Below are 16,556 nucleotides of genomic sequence, written 5' to 3' on the forward strand. Positions count from 1 at the left end.
CAGAGTCTTCGTCGCTCCTGTCATTGTCACCCGACGCTGACTCCGCATCGCCAACAGTCGCTGCTTGCGCTCGCATTTCGTTCAGATTCTTTTCAGCTGCAATGATGATCTGACGCGGGACTTTGGCTAGCGTACTCTTCATTTCCAGAGCTGTGTACGAATCGGTGTCGAGTATATTCAGTCGTTCCAACCCGCGACCTCCATTATGCCGTGAAACGAGTCGCTCAAGCACATCCACACGCTTCGCATTTTCTCGGCAGGAGAATCCTCCCAGCATTCTACAACGGCTTCGACGAGGTCCCTGCGATTCCCCTAGGCCATAACGGAGACGCCTGACTGGAGTGGAGAGAGGCGAAGAAAGCCAGGTCGTCGACATTCCGATCCGGAGTCTGCGCTGGTTGCACGACGACTGAAATGTTTCATCTTTCCGTGCGAGCGGAACCGATTTATGTTCTCACGCTGCGTATGGGGCCGCGCACCGCAAGTACGAGCCTGGCCAGTTTCAGGGCAGCGAGTGCCGCGTGAGTCGTGACTCCGTGTTCCAGGCGCAAGTACGAGCCTGGCCAGTTTTATGGCAGCGAGTGCTGCGTGACTCCGTGTTCCAGCCGCGAGCTCCACTTCGTCACGGTGTCAGTTTCGAGCAAGTAAGTGTTAGTTTTTTTCATTTGACTCGTGAGTTCCTGTCGGCAACGTCCTCACACGCATGGCTTCCGCGGAGAATCTGTTCGAGATCAACCAAACCGACCTCAACATGAATGTGGGTTGTCGATGACAGCCTTTGGCGCGGTTCGTTCAGCAGGTTCTTGCTCAAAAACACCATTGAAAAAAAGTCACGAAGTTTTTGTATACGGAGGAAGTAGCAAAGATCACGGTAACGCGCATGCTTCATCCACCAATCATGGAATGCTTCATCCACCAATCATGGAATGCTTCATCCACCAATCATGGAATGCTTCATCCACCAATCATGGAATGCTTCATCCACCTATCACGGAATGCGCAGGATAGTTAGGACTGTCAATCAGCGCCAAAGCGATGCACTCACAGAAGAGCAGCTACAGCAGAATTTCCTCAACTTTTGCTGCTTTATCTCTGTTCCATCAGGGACTTAAAGCTGTTGAATCCCAGCCCGGCGAAGGCATTTGTCTTCGTGTGAAGCACAGAACTGCTGCGAAAACAACAGATTGTAACACCGAAGGCTTTCCTTTTAGTAAAAGCCTTCGATGCTACGGTCCATTGAAATACTTTTACAAACATACGACGTAGGCAGGGATAAGAGTTTGGAAACTTACGTGCTGATTGCCACTCCCCACTCTCAGCCAAACCTATAAACACATACAGGGACACACACACACACAAAAGCACACACGTACACACACACACGCACACACACACACACACACACACACACACACACACACGCGCGCGCACACACACACACACACACACACACAAAGGCACACACGTACACACATACACACACACACACACACACACACGGACACATCCAAAGAACGAAAATACCAGTCATTAGCTTTATTACAAAACACAGGTTCAATAGTGAGCGAGATTATACTATACGTAGCATTATTCACCGGTTCACACTGGTAGGCTGATCTGGGTTAATGTGGCATACTCACAGCACACACACACATGCACACAGACACACACACACACACACACACACACACACACACACACACACACACACACACACACACACACACACACACACACACACACACACACACACACACACACACACACACACACACACACACACACACACACACACACACACACACACACACACACACACACACACACACACACACACACACACACACACACACACACACACACACACACACACACACACACACACACACACACACACACACACACACACACACACACACACACACACACACACACACACACACACACACACACACACACACACACACACACACACACACACACACACACACACACACACACACACACACACACACACACACACACACACACACACACACACACACACACACACACACACACACACACACACACACACACACACACACACACACACACACACACCTACACACACACACACACACACACACACACACACACACACACACACTCACACACACCTACACACACACACACACACACACACACTCACACTCACACACACCTACACACACACACACCTACACCTACACACACACCTACACACACACCTACACACACACCTACACACACACCTACACACACACCTACACACACACCTACACACACACCTGCACACACACCTGCACACATACCTACACACACACCTACACACACACCTACACACACACCTACACACACACCTACACACACACACGTACACACACACACCTACACACACACCTACACACACACACCTACACACACACACCTACACACACACACCTACACACACACACCTACACACACACACCTACACACACACACCTACACACCTACACACACACACACACACACACACACACACACAACACACACACACACACACACACACACACACACACACACCTACACCTACACACACCTACACCTACACACACACCTACACCTACACACGCACGCACGCCGAACGCACGCACCACACGCACGCGCGCGCACGCACGCACGCACACACACACACACACACACACACCTACACAAGTAGACAGCAGAAGGCTGTGCATACTTTCTTATCCTTTTAATATTGAGAAGTTTTTTCTCATGATGCCTACTTACCATTAGGGTTGGCACGTGAAACGAGCTCCTGCTCGGTCTGGAATGCTTCAAACCAGCGGTCACGTGTCTGCTCCGTGTAAGCACGTAGGGCGTACCATTTGTTCTTTGAGGAGTTGAACAAAGACAAAGCATAGTGCTGCCCACCCATCTTCTCTCCACCATCCTTCACTGGACAGTCCACCTTGTCCACTAGACAATCCTTAGTCGAAAGTCGTCCTCGGTAGTACAGTCTGTCTCTTCCTTCATTCTTACACCACACTAACTGGTGATCGAAAAGGAAGAACATACGTGGTTGAGCTCTGCCTTTGGACAACTTCACGAGCTGTCCACTGTGTATTAGCACTGTGCTCAGTGCTGTGATGTTATCCCCCTAGTAACAACACGCACACACCAACACGCACACACCAACACGCACACACCAACACGCACACACCAACCCGCACACACCCACACACCAACACACCCACACACCAACACCCACACACCAACACCCACACAACAACACACCCACACAACAACACCCACACCAACACAGCGGCATCACAAGCATGAACAACAGCATCAATAGGGGTGAAACGAATATACCGAATATTCGTTCGTTAGGCCTCAGCGAACAAACATTCGAAGTTCTCGCGAACATTCGAACTTTGAGTGGTGCAGTACCGGTACGGTGGTACACGACCTGCGCGCGCGGTTCACGGAGATTGTCGACAGTACATGGTCTGAACCAGCCCTTGAGACGATCGAGGCGACTACTACTGGTACATGTAGGCGAACTTCGGAACACTCCAAACAGCGCAGTACATACATTTTGTTCCTAGGTCTTCCGCTGACCATTTTGTAGTTTTTCTGTTGTTTCGTGTTCGGACTGCTATACTGTCAATGCTATACCATCACTGCTATACCATCACTGCTATACTGTCACTGCTATACTGTTACCATGTCGAAACCTGTTTTCGGTCGTGCTTCCCGGTCTGTTGTTTGGGACCATTTCACGAAATCCACAGATGGAAAGTCGGCTACATGCAGGATATGCCGCAGCGTATATGTCTATCACGGCAAAACTACGAGCAACCTGCATGTCCACCTGAAATCACAACATCCCTCTGTCGTGTCGGGAAGTGCAGCTGCAAATAGTTCTACGCCGTCAACAGGAAGTAAGTTAATGACGGACTTTGCTGTGAGTCAACGTTCTGGTCCGCAGCAGAAACAGTGCGGCGCTGCTCAAGCGGAGGCCATTAGCCAACTGCTCGTCAACTGGGTGACGGGCAGCATGCACCCGCTTAACATCGTAAGAGATCCTGGCCTTCAGAGTCTGTTGGCATTCTTGCAGCCTGGCTACAGGGTACCGAGTCGAACCCACCTCACAGCCATGATTCGCTCCCGTTTTGAGTCAGGACGAAAAGAGCTTCGTGAGCTGTTGGCGGATGTGGAGTACGTGGCAATCACAACGGACGGATGGACATCAAAAGGCGTTCGTCCCTCGCCACATACACCGTCCATTTCCTAGACTCAAGCTGGAAAATGAAAAGCTACGTCCTCGCCACGAGGCCTCTTGATGAGCGCCACACGGCGGAGAATGTGTCCAGCCATGCTCGTGCTGTGATCCACGAATTCGGGCTTGACTCGAAAGTCACTGCACTAGTGCATGATGAGGCGTCTAATATGGTTGCAGCATCACGGTCGCTGAGGCAGGATGGCACCTGCGCTAAGTCGCTGGTGTGCTCTGCGCACATGTTACTAATGTGCTTGCGACACGCAATCGACGATTCGCCGCAAGTGCAGAAGATGCTGGGTCAAGCCAGGAAGCTTGTCACCTACTTTCATCACAGTTCTGTGGCAACCAACCATCTATTGAAGCGCCAGGAGTCCTACATAGCTGGTGGCAACGCACCATCTGGAAGTCAACCTCTCAAAAGCTGGTGGCAACGCACCATCTGGAAGTCAACCTCTCAAAGTAAGAGCGTTTACTTGATTGATTCTGTTATTTATTGTGTTTTATTATGTAACTTATGTTCAGTTAGATCAGGATTAATGTCAGTGTAGGGTTTTTGTTGTTGTCTTACCTTCATATAATTCATGTCAGCAATAAATTACTTCTTGAGTTTCTGATCACTTACCCAGTGTTCTCCTTACTTCATCTGTCACTCCAGGTAATCCAGGATGTGCCCACCAGGTGGAACAGCTCGTTTTATATTGTTGCAACGTCTTGTCGCGTTGAAGGTGCACATCACGGCTGTGCTTGTGGGCTCCGTACTCACTCCAAGCGAGTCTCACCGTGCACTTCTACTGAAGCAGAAGTACTGGTCACTTGCCGAGGAATTGGTCGAGGTGCTTGGGCCAGCTGAGAAGGCCACATCACTCCTCAGCGGACAGCAGTATGTCACAGCATCCTGCATTTCGCCAATTGTGACTGCTATCGTCCGGTCCACTGAGGCGCATCGTGAGCGTATCCAGGCTGATGAGACCGAGGAGCACCGCACTCGCACAGCTGCTCAAGAGCACCGCACCAGGATGGCTGCCGACAGGACTAAGCATGCAGCGATGAAGTCCTTCTGCAAGGATCTTGTGCAGAACATCCGGCTGAAGTTCCAATTGGACCCAGTGGATGAATGCTCACTACCAACTGTTGCAGCATCATTGGATCCGCACTCCAAATCCCTGACCTTCCTGCTATCAACGGATGACCTTCCTGCTATCAACGGATGCTCGGGATGGTTTGAAGCTTGAGTTACTCTGCCGGTGCAGTCAGCACATTCTGCACACGGAGCTGGAGGTTAGCGAAGTGGAAGTCATTGAGCCAGCAGCCAAGCGGATACCCCCGAATGATCTCGATTTGTTCTTCCGTGGTGCTGATGATGCGGAAGTGTCAGCGTCCGTAGCCATTCAGCAAGAGGTGGAGCGATTCCTTGCTGAGGCTGCTCTTCCATCCTCTGCAGATCCGTAGGTGTGGTGGGCGCAGAATGCGTCGCGCTTTGTGTACTTGGCGAAGGTGACACGGCAGATATTGTGGGTGCCTGCTACATCCGTACCCAGCGAACGGGTCTTCTCTGCCACCGGGCACATTGTGTCCAAGCTCCGTTCTGCTCTCACTGCGGAGAATGTGGATGTCCTGATCTTCCTGCAGCAGAACCGGAGCCTTCAAGTCAATCAGGTGGACGTCCCAGCCAATCTCCTGCCACTCTCCACTGAGCCTGAGCCAGTCGCCCTGGATGTGGTCTTGGAAGAGGAGCTGGAGGATGCCCCACCTCTTCCAAACGTGTGAGGTAAAGTAGAGCCTTGCCTTGTTTGTTGGTATTACATGTACTCTGTAACAGGTAGACCAGATGTATTCTTTTCTCATATTGTTCTCTGGTTGCCTGTGTTCCTCCTTCCACTTTGATTAATTGAACTTTTCTTTGTGTTCTTCTTGTGAATTTCTCTACGTTGTCTGCAGGTTGCTGGTTGGTGTGAACGGTACTGAGTGCAACGGTGTATGTCCGTGTGTTGTTTGCCCTTTAGCCGTTCATTTTAGCTGTTTTCTATGCACACTGGCCTGTTTGGGAGTCTCTATATTTGGTCAGACAATTCAAGTTGGAATGGCTCTGTTTGGGAGTCTCTATATTCGGTCAGGCAGTTGGAATGGCTCTGTTTCACTCTGTTGAGGTATTCAAGCTTCGCTATTTATTTTTCTTTGGGAGTCAGGGCCCCTCTGCCCGTTCTTTTTTTGCTGATTTTGTTTGTGTGTTTATTTGTTTGGGAGTCTCTCTTCTTGTCCAGACGCTTGAACAATATTGAATTACCAATGTTTCCATTGTGCGGGCAATTTTTGAACGCGTCATGAAAGATGTATTCAAAAATTCCACTGTATGTTTTGCTTATACCGGGTTGTACACGAGCATACGTGTGTGAGGTGAATGTTAGAGAATGTTCGTTCGTTCGTTAACATCAAGAACGTTCGAATACTCGAAATTTATGTTCGTTTCAGCCTTACGCATCATGAACTTTACGAATCGAGAAAAGGCTGCACTGCACATCGAGTGAAGTTGCTTTCTGCCAGCCACACTGTGATCCTCCATCCCCATCCCCAAACCCTTATTCTGGCAGCTGCAATGCTGCAATGCAGCCTAGCATACTAGACATGAAGAACTGGCACTGACGGACATTTCAGCCCATTGGAATTACAAGTAGGCTTCATCAGGGTGCCCTAGGTCGTCACGGGAAGTGCAGAATACAAAAAAGGTCAAGTGCATACAAGTAGATGTGGACAAGAGAGACTCCGGTATAATATAACCCATACACAGCTAGAGTACACAATGCAGCTGCACTGAGCTTGAGTACTGTAAAAGCCATTAGTCTAACGAGGCGCATATATAACGATTTCTCAAAATTGACTAGTTTACGTGTACCAAAGGTAACGATTCTCACTCATACTCAACGGTCAATAGGACAGTATAGGTATTGATTTCTGTATAACGATTTCTATTTTAACGACAGATTTCTCCTCGTTAACTCGTTAGAGTTAGCACTTCGTTATATATATGGCTTTTACAGTGGTATGTTCCTTCATCTCATCTAACGTCACGTTGAGCACTCTACCTGGTTTGCATCAAATTATTTGCCTTCATGCAACAAAAAATACACATTGTTTCTCGTAGTTAGAGCACTCTGACTCTCATGCTTTGAGCTGATTCTAAAATGCTTTGTTGTTCAGTCAACTCATTGCGATTGATTTAGCCAGTCACTCTAAGACCCGCCGAGACCTGCAAAGGTAGAAGTAACTAGCTGCCTGGATAGTGGGTAGACTATATCTTATGTACAGTCTGCAAATGCCTTACCGTCCAAGCTATGACCTTGCTCTGCCAAGCAACAATCTTCTCGATGCACTCAGTTCGCCGCTTGAGTTCATTGATGGATTCTGCAACTTTGGACATGCATTCATGCGCCTGCACAACATGTTCATAGTCGGGATGTGAACTCTCCGTATGTTTCAGCAACTCCTACACACACCAAACAGACAGACAGACACACACACACATGCACAGTTTGTTGATGTAGAATATCAAAAGCTACAAGCAGTGCATGTTGGACTTAGCCCAACTATTAGCCCAAATCCTACACTTGAGCTAAAACTGGCCTTCTTCATCATCCCCTTGAGGTGATCTTGAAAGGCCTCCTCTCACCGTTGAGGTGATCTTGAAAGGCCTCCTCTCTCCGTTGAGGTGATCTTGAAAGGCCTCCTCTCTCCGTTGAGGTGATCTTCAAAGGCCTCCTCTCTCCGTTGAGGTGATCTTGAAAGGCCTCCTCTCTCCGTTGAAGTGATCTTGAAAGGCCTCCCCTCTCCGTTGAGGAGATAAGGCCTCCTCTCTCCGTTGAGGTGATCTTGAAAGGCCTCCTCTCTCCGTTGAGGTGAAAAGGCCTCCTCTCTCCGTTGAGGTGATCTTGAAAGGCCTCCTCTCTCCGTTGAGGTGATCTTGAAAGGCCCCCTCTCTCCGTTGAGGTGATCTTGAAAGGCCTCCTCTCTCCTTTGAGGTGATCTTGAAAAGCCTCCTCTCTCCGTTGAGGTGATCTTGAAAGGCCTCCTCTCTCCGTTGAGGTGATCTTGAAAGGCCTCCTCTCTCCGTTGAAGTGATCTTGAAAGGCCTCCCCTCTCCGTTGAGGAGATAAGGCCTCCTCTCTCCGTTGAGGTGATCTTGAAAGGCCTCCTCTCTCCGTTGAGGTGAAAAGGCCTCCTCTCTCCGTTGAGGTGATCTTGAAAGGCCTCCTCTCTCCGTTGAGGTGATCTTGAAAGGCCCCCTCTCTCCGTTGAGGTGATCTTGAAAGGCCTCCTCTCTCCGTTGAGGTGATCTTGAAAAGCCTCCTCTCTCCGTTGAGGTGATCTTGAAAAGCCTCCTCTCTCCGTTGAGGTGATCTTGAAAGGCCTCCTCTCTCCGTTGAGGTGATCTTGAAAGGCCTCCTCTCTCCGTTGAGGTGATCTTGAAAGGCCTCCTCTCTCCGTTGAGGTGATCTTGAAAGGCCTCCTCTCTCCGTTGAGGTGATCTTGAAAGGCCTCCTCTCTCCGTTGAGGTGATCTTCAAAGGCCTCCTCTCTCCGTTGAGGTGATCTTGAAAGGCCTCCTCTCTCCGTTGAGGTGATCTTCAAAGGCCTCCTCTCTCCGTTGAGGTGATCTTCAAAGGCCTCCTCTCTCCGTTGAGGTGATCTTGAAAGGCCTCCTCTCTCCGTTGAGGTGATAAGGCCTCCTTTCTCCGTTGAGGTGATCTTGAAAGGCCTCCTCTCTCCGTTGAGGTGATCTTGAAAGGGCTCCTCTCTCCGTTGAGGTGACCTTGAAAGGCCTCCTCTCTCCGTTGAGGTGATCTTGAAAGGCCCCCTCTCTCCGTTGAGGTGATCTTGAAAGGCCTCCTCTCTCCGTTGAGGTGATCTTGAAAAGCCTCCTCTCTCCGTTGAGGTGATCTTGAAAGGCCTCCTCTCTCCGTTGAGGTGATCTTGAAAGGCCTCCTCTCTCCGTTGAGGTGATCTTGAAAGGCCTCCTCTCTCCGTTGAGGTGATCTTGAAAGGCCTCCCCTCTCCGTTGAGGTGATAAGGCCTCTTCTCTCCGTTGAGGTGATCTTGAAAGGCCTCCTCTCTCCGTTGAGGTGAAAAGGCCTCCTCTCTCTGTTGAGGTGATCTTGAAAGGCCTCCTCTCTCCGTTGAGGTGATCTTGAAAGGCCTCCTCTCTCCGTTGAGGTGATCTTGAAAGGCCTCCTCTCTCCGTTGAGGTGATCTTGAAAGGCCTCCTCTCTCCGTTGAGGTGATCTTCAAAGGCCTCCTCTCTCCGTTGAGGTGATCTTCAAAGGCCTCCTCTCTCCGTTGAGGTGATCTTGAAAGGCCCCCTCTCTCCGTTGAGGTGATCTTGAAAGGCCTCCTCTCTCCGTTGAGGTGATCTTGAAAGGCCTCCTCTCTCCGTTAAGGTGATCTTGAAAGGCCTCCTCTCTCCGTTGAGGTGATCTTGAAAGGCCTCCTCTCTCCGTTGAGGTGATCTTGAAAGGCCCCCTCTCTCCGTTGAGGTGATCTTGAAAGGCCTCCTCTCTCCGTTGAGGTGATCTTGAAAGGCCTCCTCTCTCCGTTAAGGTGATCTTGAAAGGCCTCCTCTCTCCGTTGAGGTGATCTTGAAAGGCCTCCTCTCTCCGTTGAGGTGATCTTGAAAGGCCTCCTCTCTCCGTTGAGGTGATCTTGAAAGGCCCCCTCTCTCCGTTGAGGTGATCTTGAAAGGCCTCCTCTCTCCGTTGAGGTGATCTTGAAAGGCCTCCTCTCTCCGTTTGTTACTCTATAGTATATACAGTATACAGTACTCCAAAGCTTTTTTTTTTAAACGTGATGACCGGAAAAGACAATCCAATTTGGAATGAAAAAAGAAGGAAAAGTGTAAATTTCTACTATACAGTACTCTACACTGACTACAGCGCTATAACACTATAAAGTACTGGAGTATGTGCATACTGTAGCGCGAAATACTCGCTTAATGAAGACATAATACATTGTACTACAGGTAGACTCCCTCTAATTCGAATACGGTATAATTCGAACATTCCGTGTAATTCGAACTTTTTCGTCGTACCGATCTTCTGCAAGTCACTTCAAGTCAAAATCGAATGTATAATTCGAAGTACGAAAAGTGCGCCGGTTGGATAATTCGAACCCAGTCTTCGTACAGAAGAGCTGTTTACAGTACATTGGCTATGTCCTTTGAACGCTTATTTCGAAGTGAGATTGAGTTGCAATCCTTGTAATTCGAAGTTCATTCTTTTCTGCTTCTCTAGCCAAGAGTAGCTCAAAAATCGATCGATGGTCTGCTGCAGGATCGACTATAGCGTTCAAGAAACCCACCTTCTCTCGAAATTTGATTCAAGCCCGTGCGAGGCAAATTGCAAAGGTTTGATTGAAGACGACTTCTTCCTGGTGGCTGACTCTCTTCGCGGATCTCGATGGCCTTTCTTACCGCGCCAGCTCGTGCGCGGAGATGTTGGCGCACAACAACACTATTGATGTGTCCACAAAGGACGAAACAGTTCTGTCCACGACACAGTACTGTGCTGACTGTACACCATCAGTACAGTACGTGTTCGCGTACTTCGAAGTGAAAGCATGCTGGAGTTGCAGGGGAGCTGCACTGAATTTTTTGGAAGTCAGAGAGGCGCGCTCGCTTCGTTCGCCGTGCACGCGTGAGCATGTGAGACCACGCGAGCATTTTGTCGCAGGAGAGGTGCGACACCACTCCCGCAAAACCTTGTCGGGCCCTTATCGTAAATATTGTCTATGCCTTTGCTCCACTTCCGTTCTTCAGAACGACGTGCTGCTGTCCAACGGCCTTTCGTGACGCCGATTAGGCAGCGCAGTTCTTTTCCGTTGAAATTGTTTCAGGAAAGCTGCAGTGACTGACAACTTCTTCACTAGATGTCAAAATGGTTTTGTGTCGATCCAGTGTTTTGATGATCCGTTGTACATGACCCGTACCTATGTTTCGTTGATGCAAATAAAAATGTGCCAAAAATATTCAGCAAGCGATTTCAAGCATTTTGACATACAATGTATGTCAAAATGCTATATGTCATATCAGTGCATGGGACTGCATTTGGATAATTAGAAGTTCTGGATAATTCGAAGTCAGGGCCTGGCAATTTGAGGTTCGAATTAAAGGGAGTCTACCTGTAATATACTACTTCCTCCGCTAAGCAAAACTTCGTTGCGTTTTTAGTGTTCTTGTCATGATATTCTGTCGGCATTAGACATACGTGTCAGTGATCTATCCCCTACATAGGGTAGCTGAGTTGTCGCCCATTGTTCTGACAGGCTTTTGAACCTCCGAAAAGCGTGGTTCGGATGTAATGTGCAGCGCTATGAGAATCGGTGTGTCCACCCGAATTCTTTTCACACTTTCAAAATGTTGTAATATTAAATGGTAATTTTTCAAAGATGTTAAAAGGAAGAAGAACTATACATGATGTGTATGTGTGTATGTAATCATGTGGATGTTTGGAAATGAGAAAAAAAGAGAAAGAGAAAGAGAGAGAAAGAGAGAGAGAGAGAGAGAGAGAGAGAGAGAGAGAGAGAGAGAGAGAGAGAGAGAGAGAGAGAGAGAGAAGAGAGAACGGTAGATTGTTTTAGTGGCTGCTCACCTGTATTTGCAATGGATACTACTCACCTGTATTTGCAATGGATACTTGCAAATTTTCTGAACTGGCGTCAATAAGAAGCTACCCAGCGAGAGGTTGGCCATCTGGCGCATCAATCGACAAGCCTATACAGTAGAGAACAGCAGTGAACACAGGTAAGCAGATGAACAGTATTGAACAGTATATAGAGCAGTGTATTGAACAGTATAGTATTCAGCAGTATTGAGCAGTATTGAGCAGTATTGAGCAGTATTGAGCAGTATTGAGCAGTATTGAACAGTATATAGAGCAGCATTCAGCGGTATTGAACAGTACAGTCGAATGTCACTTATCCGGTCGCCAGTTATCCGAGCACGTCGGTTATCCGACAAGCCCGGGAGTGGTAATTGTATAACTCTCAACAGTAAAATTCAATTTTTTTTGTATATTATACGGTGTAATGTGCATTTACTTGAAGTAGATGTGGTCAAGTATGCTAACATGTATGTGTACATGGAGCAATTCATGAATATGCATGAATATATTTGGGTATTGTGTACATAAATCAGTGAAATCCAGCCATATATGCACATAAAAAATGATATCAGTTATCCAACATATCCAGTTATCCAACATGCCTGATTCCCGAAGTGGTCCGATACCGGTAAGTGACATTCGACTGTACTAGTATATGGAATAGTATAGAGCAGAATAAAGGGGTAAGCACTAAGCAGCAGCAGCAGCAGTATGGTGCAGTACTGGACAGCAGTATGGTGCAGTACTGGACAGCAGTATGGTGCAGTACTGGACAGCAGTATGGTGCAGTACTGGACAGCAGTACGGTGCAGTACTGGACAGCAGTATGGTGCAGTACTGGACAGCAGTATGGTGCAGTACTGGACAGCAGTATGGTGCAGTACTGGACAGCAGTATGGTGCAGTACTGGACAGCAGTATGGTGCAGTACTGGACAGCAGTATGGTGCAGTACTGGACAACAGTATGGTGCAGTACTGGACAGCAGTATGGTGCAGTACTGGACAGCAGGGAACAGTACTGGACAGCAGTATGGTGCAGTACTGGACAGCAGTATGGTGCAGTACTGGACAGCAGTATGGTGCAGTACTGGACAGCAGGGAACAGTACTGGACAGCAGTATGGTGCAGTACTGGACAGCAGTATGGTGCAGTACTGGACAACAGTATGGTGCAGTACTGGACAGCAGTATGGTGCAGTACTGGACAGCAGTATGGTGCAGTACTGGACAGCAGTATGGTGCAGTACTGGACAGCAGTATGGTGCAGTACTGGACAGCAGTAATTATTGTATGGTGCAGTACTGGACAGCAGTATGGTGCAGTACTGGACAACAGTATGGTGCAGTACTGGACAGCAGTATGGTGCAGTACTGGACAGCAGGGAACAGTACTGGACAGCAGTATGGTGCAGTACTGGACAGCAGGGAACAGTACTGGACAGCAGTATTGAACAGTAGAGGGTGTAGCTATGTGCATAGATAGTATACCTGGGTAAGCAAAGTTCAACCACTACTTCACAGGAATATGTTCACCAACATGAAACTCACACCAGCAGTAATCCTTTGCCAGAAGCAGGTTTGCGGTTTGAAGCATTTCTTTTTAAATGCTTGAGGCAAAACTCAATAGAACCAGCTGTATTACGATCTGATCTGTTGCTCTCAAGTGCACCAAATTTTCTAACAAAAAATGTTGGTGTCACAGAAGGTGCCCTAATTCCAGACGGCTTGGAGTCGACTCTAAATTCATCCATAGTTTTGGCAATTGTGGAATGCTATCCCTTGATCACGGCGGAAGCACTGGAACGTTTGGTGCGTGCGTGCCTCCAATATCAGGATAGTTTGCTGGTGATAAGCGAGCTGTATTTTGTCCCCTGGGAGCAGCTGTATGGTGATAACCAAGGGGAAAGCAGTGGTAGAGATGCCAAGAGCATCCACTTTCCTGCAATGATTTGGGGGTTCTTTATAACTTCTGCTCGTGCGGGTATTCTCAGTTCTTAGCTAGCTCTTGATGTTGCTTTACAAACAGGTATACGTTAGTACACCTTGACCACTCTGACCACTCTTCTTTTTTTTCTCAAAATCAATACCGTATTTTCCGGAGTATAGTGCGTACTTTAGATGTGCTATTTTAGGCCCTAAATCGCAGGTGCGCACTATGCTCCGAATATGAAATGCATGTACTTCAATGAAGATTGAAGTGCGCACCCCCAATGAAGATTGGGGGTGCGCGTTATACAAAGGTGCACACTATACTCCGGAAAATACGGTACCTCATTTTCAAAACAATGTCTGTCATTGACCATGGCAACATACTTCAAAGAACAGCTTGTGAAGACGATCCGATTGCAGCTTGTCCAGTTCCTTAACAGCATGTGGATGATTGGTGCAGTACCGAGAGTACACATTGAATTGAAGCTCCTGGGAAATTTCCAACACAACACCAATACAAAGCAGGTCAGCAACGGGGCCAGTGTCCACATCCGACAAGACAGACAGCTGCACTCGAATACATTCTTCCGCGGCAAACAGCACTGTCAATACACACTTTCATCACATTGAGAGAGAGAGAGAGAGAGAGAGAGAGAGAGAGAGAGAGAGAGAGAGAGAGAGAGAGAGAGAGAGAGACCACACACGCACGCACGCACGCACGCACGCACGCGCGCGCACACACACACACACACACACACACACACACACACACACACCTTGGACCTTGGACGCGCTGCCATATTCTGGCTATGCGGACCCCATGGGGGGTTGAGCAGGTTCGGAACAGTAGGGGCGATGACGGGATAGGTCCTGTGGTCTACTGAAACGCCGACCGCAATTGCAAACGATGCAGAAGGAGCTACGGTCTGTGTTGGTTGCTCTGGCCGAGCCACGGCTGCACTTGTGACGTTTCATGCCTTGGCGCGATAGCACACAGCGGTTGCAGCGGGCGCAGTGGAAGCTGCAGCGTTCGCAGGACATATTGTTTGTAACCGGTGACTCAAGTGTGTCAGAAGATGCCTCTGCTGGTGATGTTGCTGGCGAGCACTTGTGTCGGGCAAATCCACCCTTGCTCCGGAACCATCTGTCGCACTGATCGCAGTGACAGCTTCCTGGCTGTTGGCTTACGGGTAGGGCACGCGTAGCTGTACACTTGTGTCGCTTCCTGTCACTTACACGACTGAAGGAGCGGTGACAAGTTTGGCACACAACCGGTGATGGTCGAGGTCTGTTCTGCTTGTCTGGCAGACAACGATAAGCCTGGCGCCATTTGGAGCGAGAAGAGGTGGCCACTTCATACCAGTCGTCAAGTGGTTTGACGTCACTCCGAACACAGTCTCGCCACCTTTTCCGCGGACCATGGGCAGGTCTCTTGTTTGCACACACACACACACACACACACACACACACACACACACACACACACACACACACACACACACACACACACACACACACACACACACACACACACACACACACACACACACACACACACACACACACACACACACACACACACACACACACACACACACACACACACACACACACACACACACACACACACACACACACACACACACACACACACACACACACACACACACACACACACACACACACACACACACACACACACACACACACACACACACACACACACACACACACACACACACACACACACACACACACACACACACACACACACACACACACACACACACACACACACACACACACACACACACACACACACACACACACACACACACACACACACACACACACACACACACACACACACACACACACACACACACACACACACACACACACACACACACACACACACACACACACACACACACACACACACACACACACACACACACACACACACACACACACACACACACACACACACACACACACACACACACACACACACACACACACACACACACACACACACACACACACACACACACACACACACACACACACACACACACACACACACACACACACACACACACACACACACACACACACACACACACACACACACACACACACACACACACACACACACACACACACACACACACACACACACACAAACACACACACACACACTACACGTGCACGCACATATACACACACACACGTATGCACACCAACACACACACCAACAGACAACTTGAAGACACAGCTATCCGCATGGGCACATCATACAAGTAAGCAGGAAAAACATCACACTCACCCTCTCAACAAATAACGGTCCAATAACGGTGGCTGCAGGATCAGTTTTGTCGACACAACTCTCCATTTTTGCAAGAAAGTCCGACTGAAAAGCAAGAATTTCTTCCACATTGCCAAACACCAAAGCAACGGTCTCTTCATCGAACAGGCTTGTCTTCTTTCGGGCCTCAGTAATATAACCCTGTTTGTATATACACAAGGAGAAAAGAAAGGGGGGGAGAGAGAGAGAGAGAGAGAGAGAGAGAGAGAGAGAGAGAGAGAGAGAGAGAGAGAGAGAGAGAGAGAGAGAGAGAGAGAGAGAGAGAGAGAGAGAGAGAGAGAGAGAGAGAGAGAGAGAGAGAGAGAGAGAGAGAGAAAGAGCATCA

The 16,556-nt window shown here is 48.7% G+C and overlaps 1 protein-coding gene across 2 annotated transcripts in view; it reads right to left on the reverse strand.

Moving 5' to 3' along the window:
* The window catches only part of LOC135808156 (rho guanine nucleotide exchange factor 4-like), a 36,622-nt gene that overhangs the window by 2,395 nt on the left and 17,671 nt on the right, over nucleotides 1-16,556 (reverse strand). For both annotated transcript variants that reach the window (XM_065321304.1, XM_065321303.1), the window contains exons 5-10: nucleotides 16,193-16,372; nucleotides 14,248-14,352; nucleotides 11,951-12,046; nucleotides 7,611-7,772; nucleotides 2,794-3,163; nucleotides 1,293-1,325 (exon numbers count right to left, since the gene is read on the reverse strand). In XM_065321304.1, the coding sequence (XP_065177376.1) occupies nucleotides 1,293-1,325; nucleotides 2,794-3,163; nucleotides 7,611-7,772; nucleotides 11,951-12,046; nucleotides 14,248-14,352; nucleotides 16,193-16,372 (946 nt within the window). The remainder of the gene's footprint in view (nucleotides 1-1,292; nucleotides 1,326-2,793; nucleotides 3,164-7,610; nucleotides 7,773-11,950; nucleotides 12,047-14,247; nucleotides 14,353-16,192; nucleotides 16,373-16,556) is intronic.

Source organism: Sycon ciliatum, chromosome 2 (genome assembly GCF_964019385.1).
Source record: "Sycon ciliatum chromosome 2, ocSycCili1.1, whole genome shotgun sequence".
NCBI lineage: Eukaryota > Metazoa > Porifera > Calcarea > Leucosolenida > Sycettidae > Sycon > Sycon ciliatum.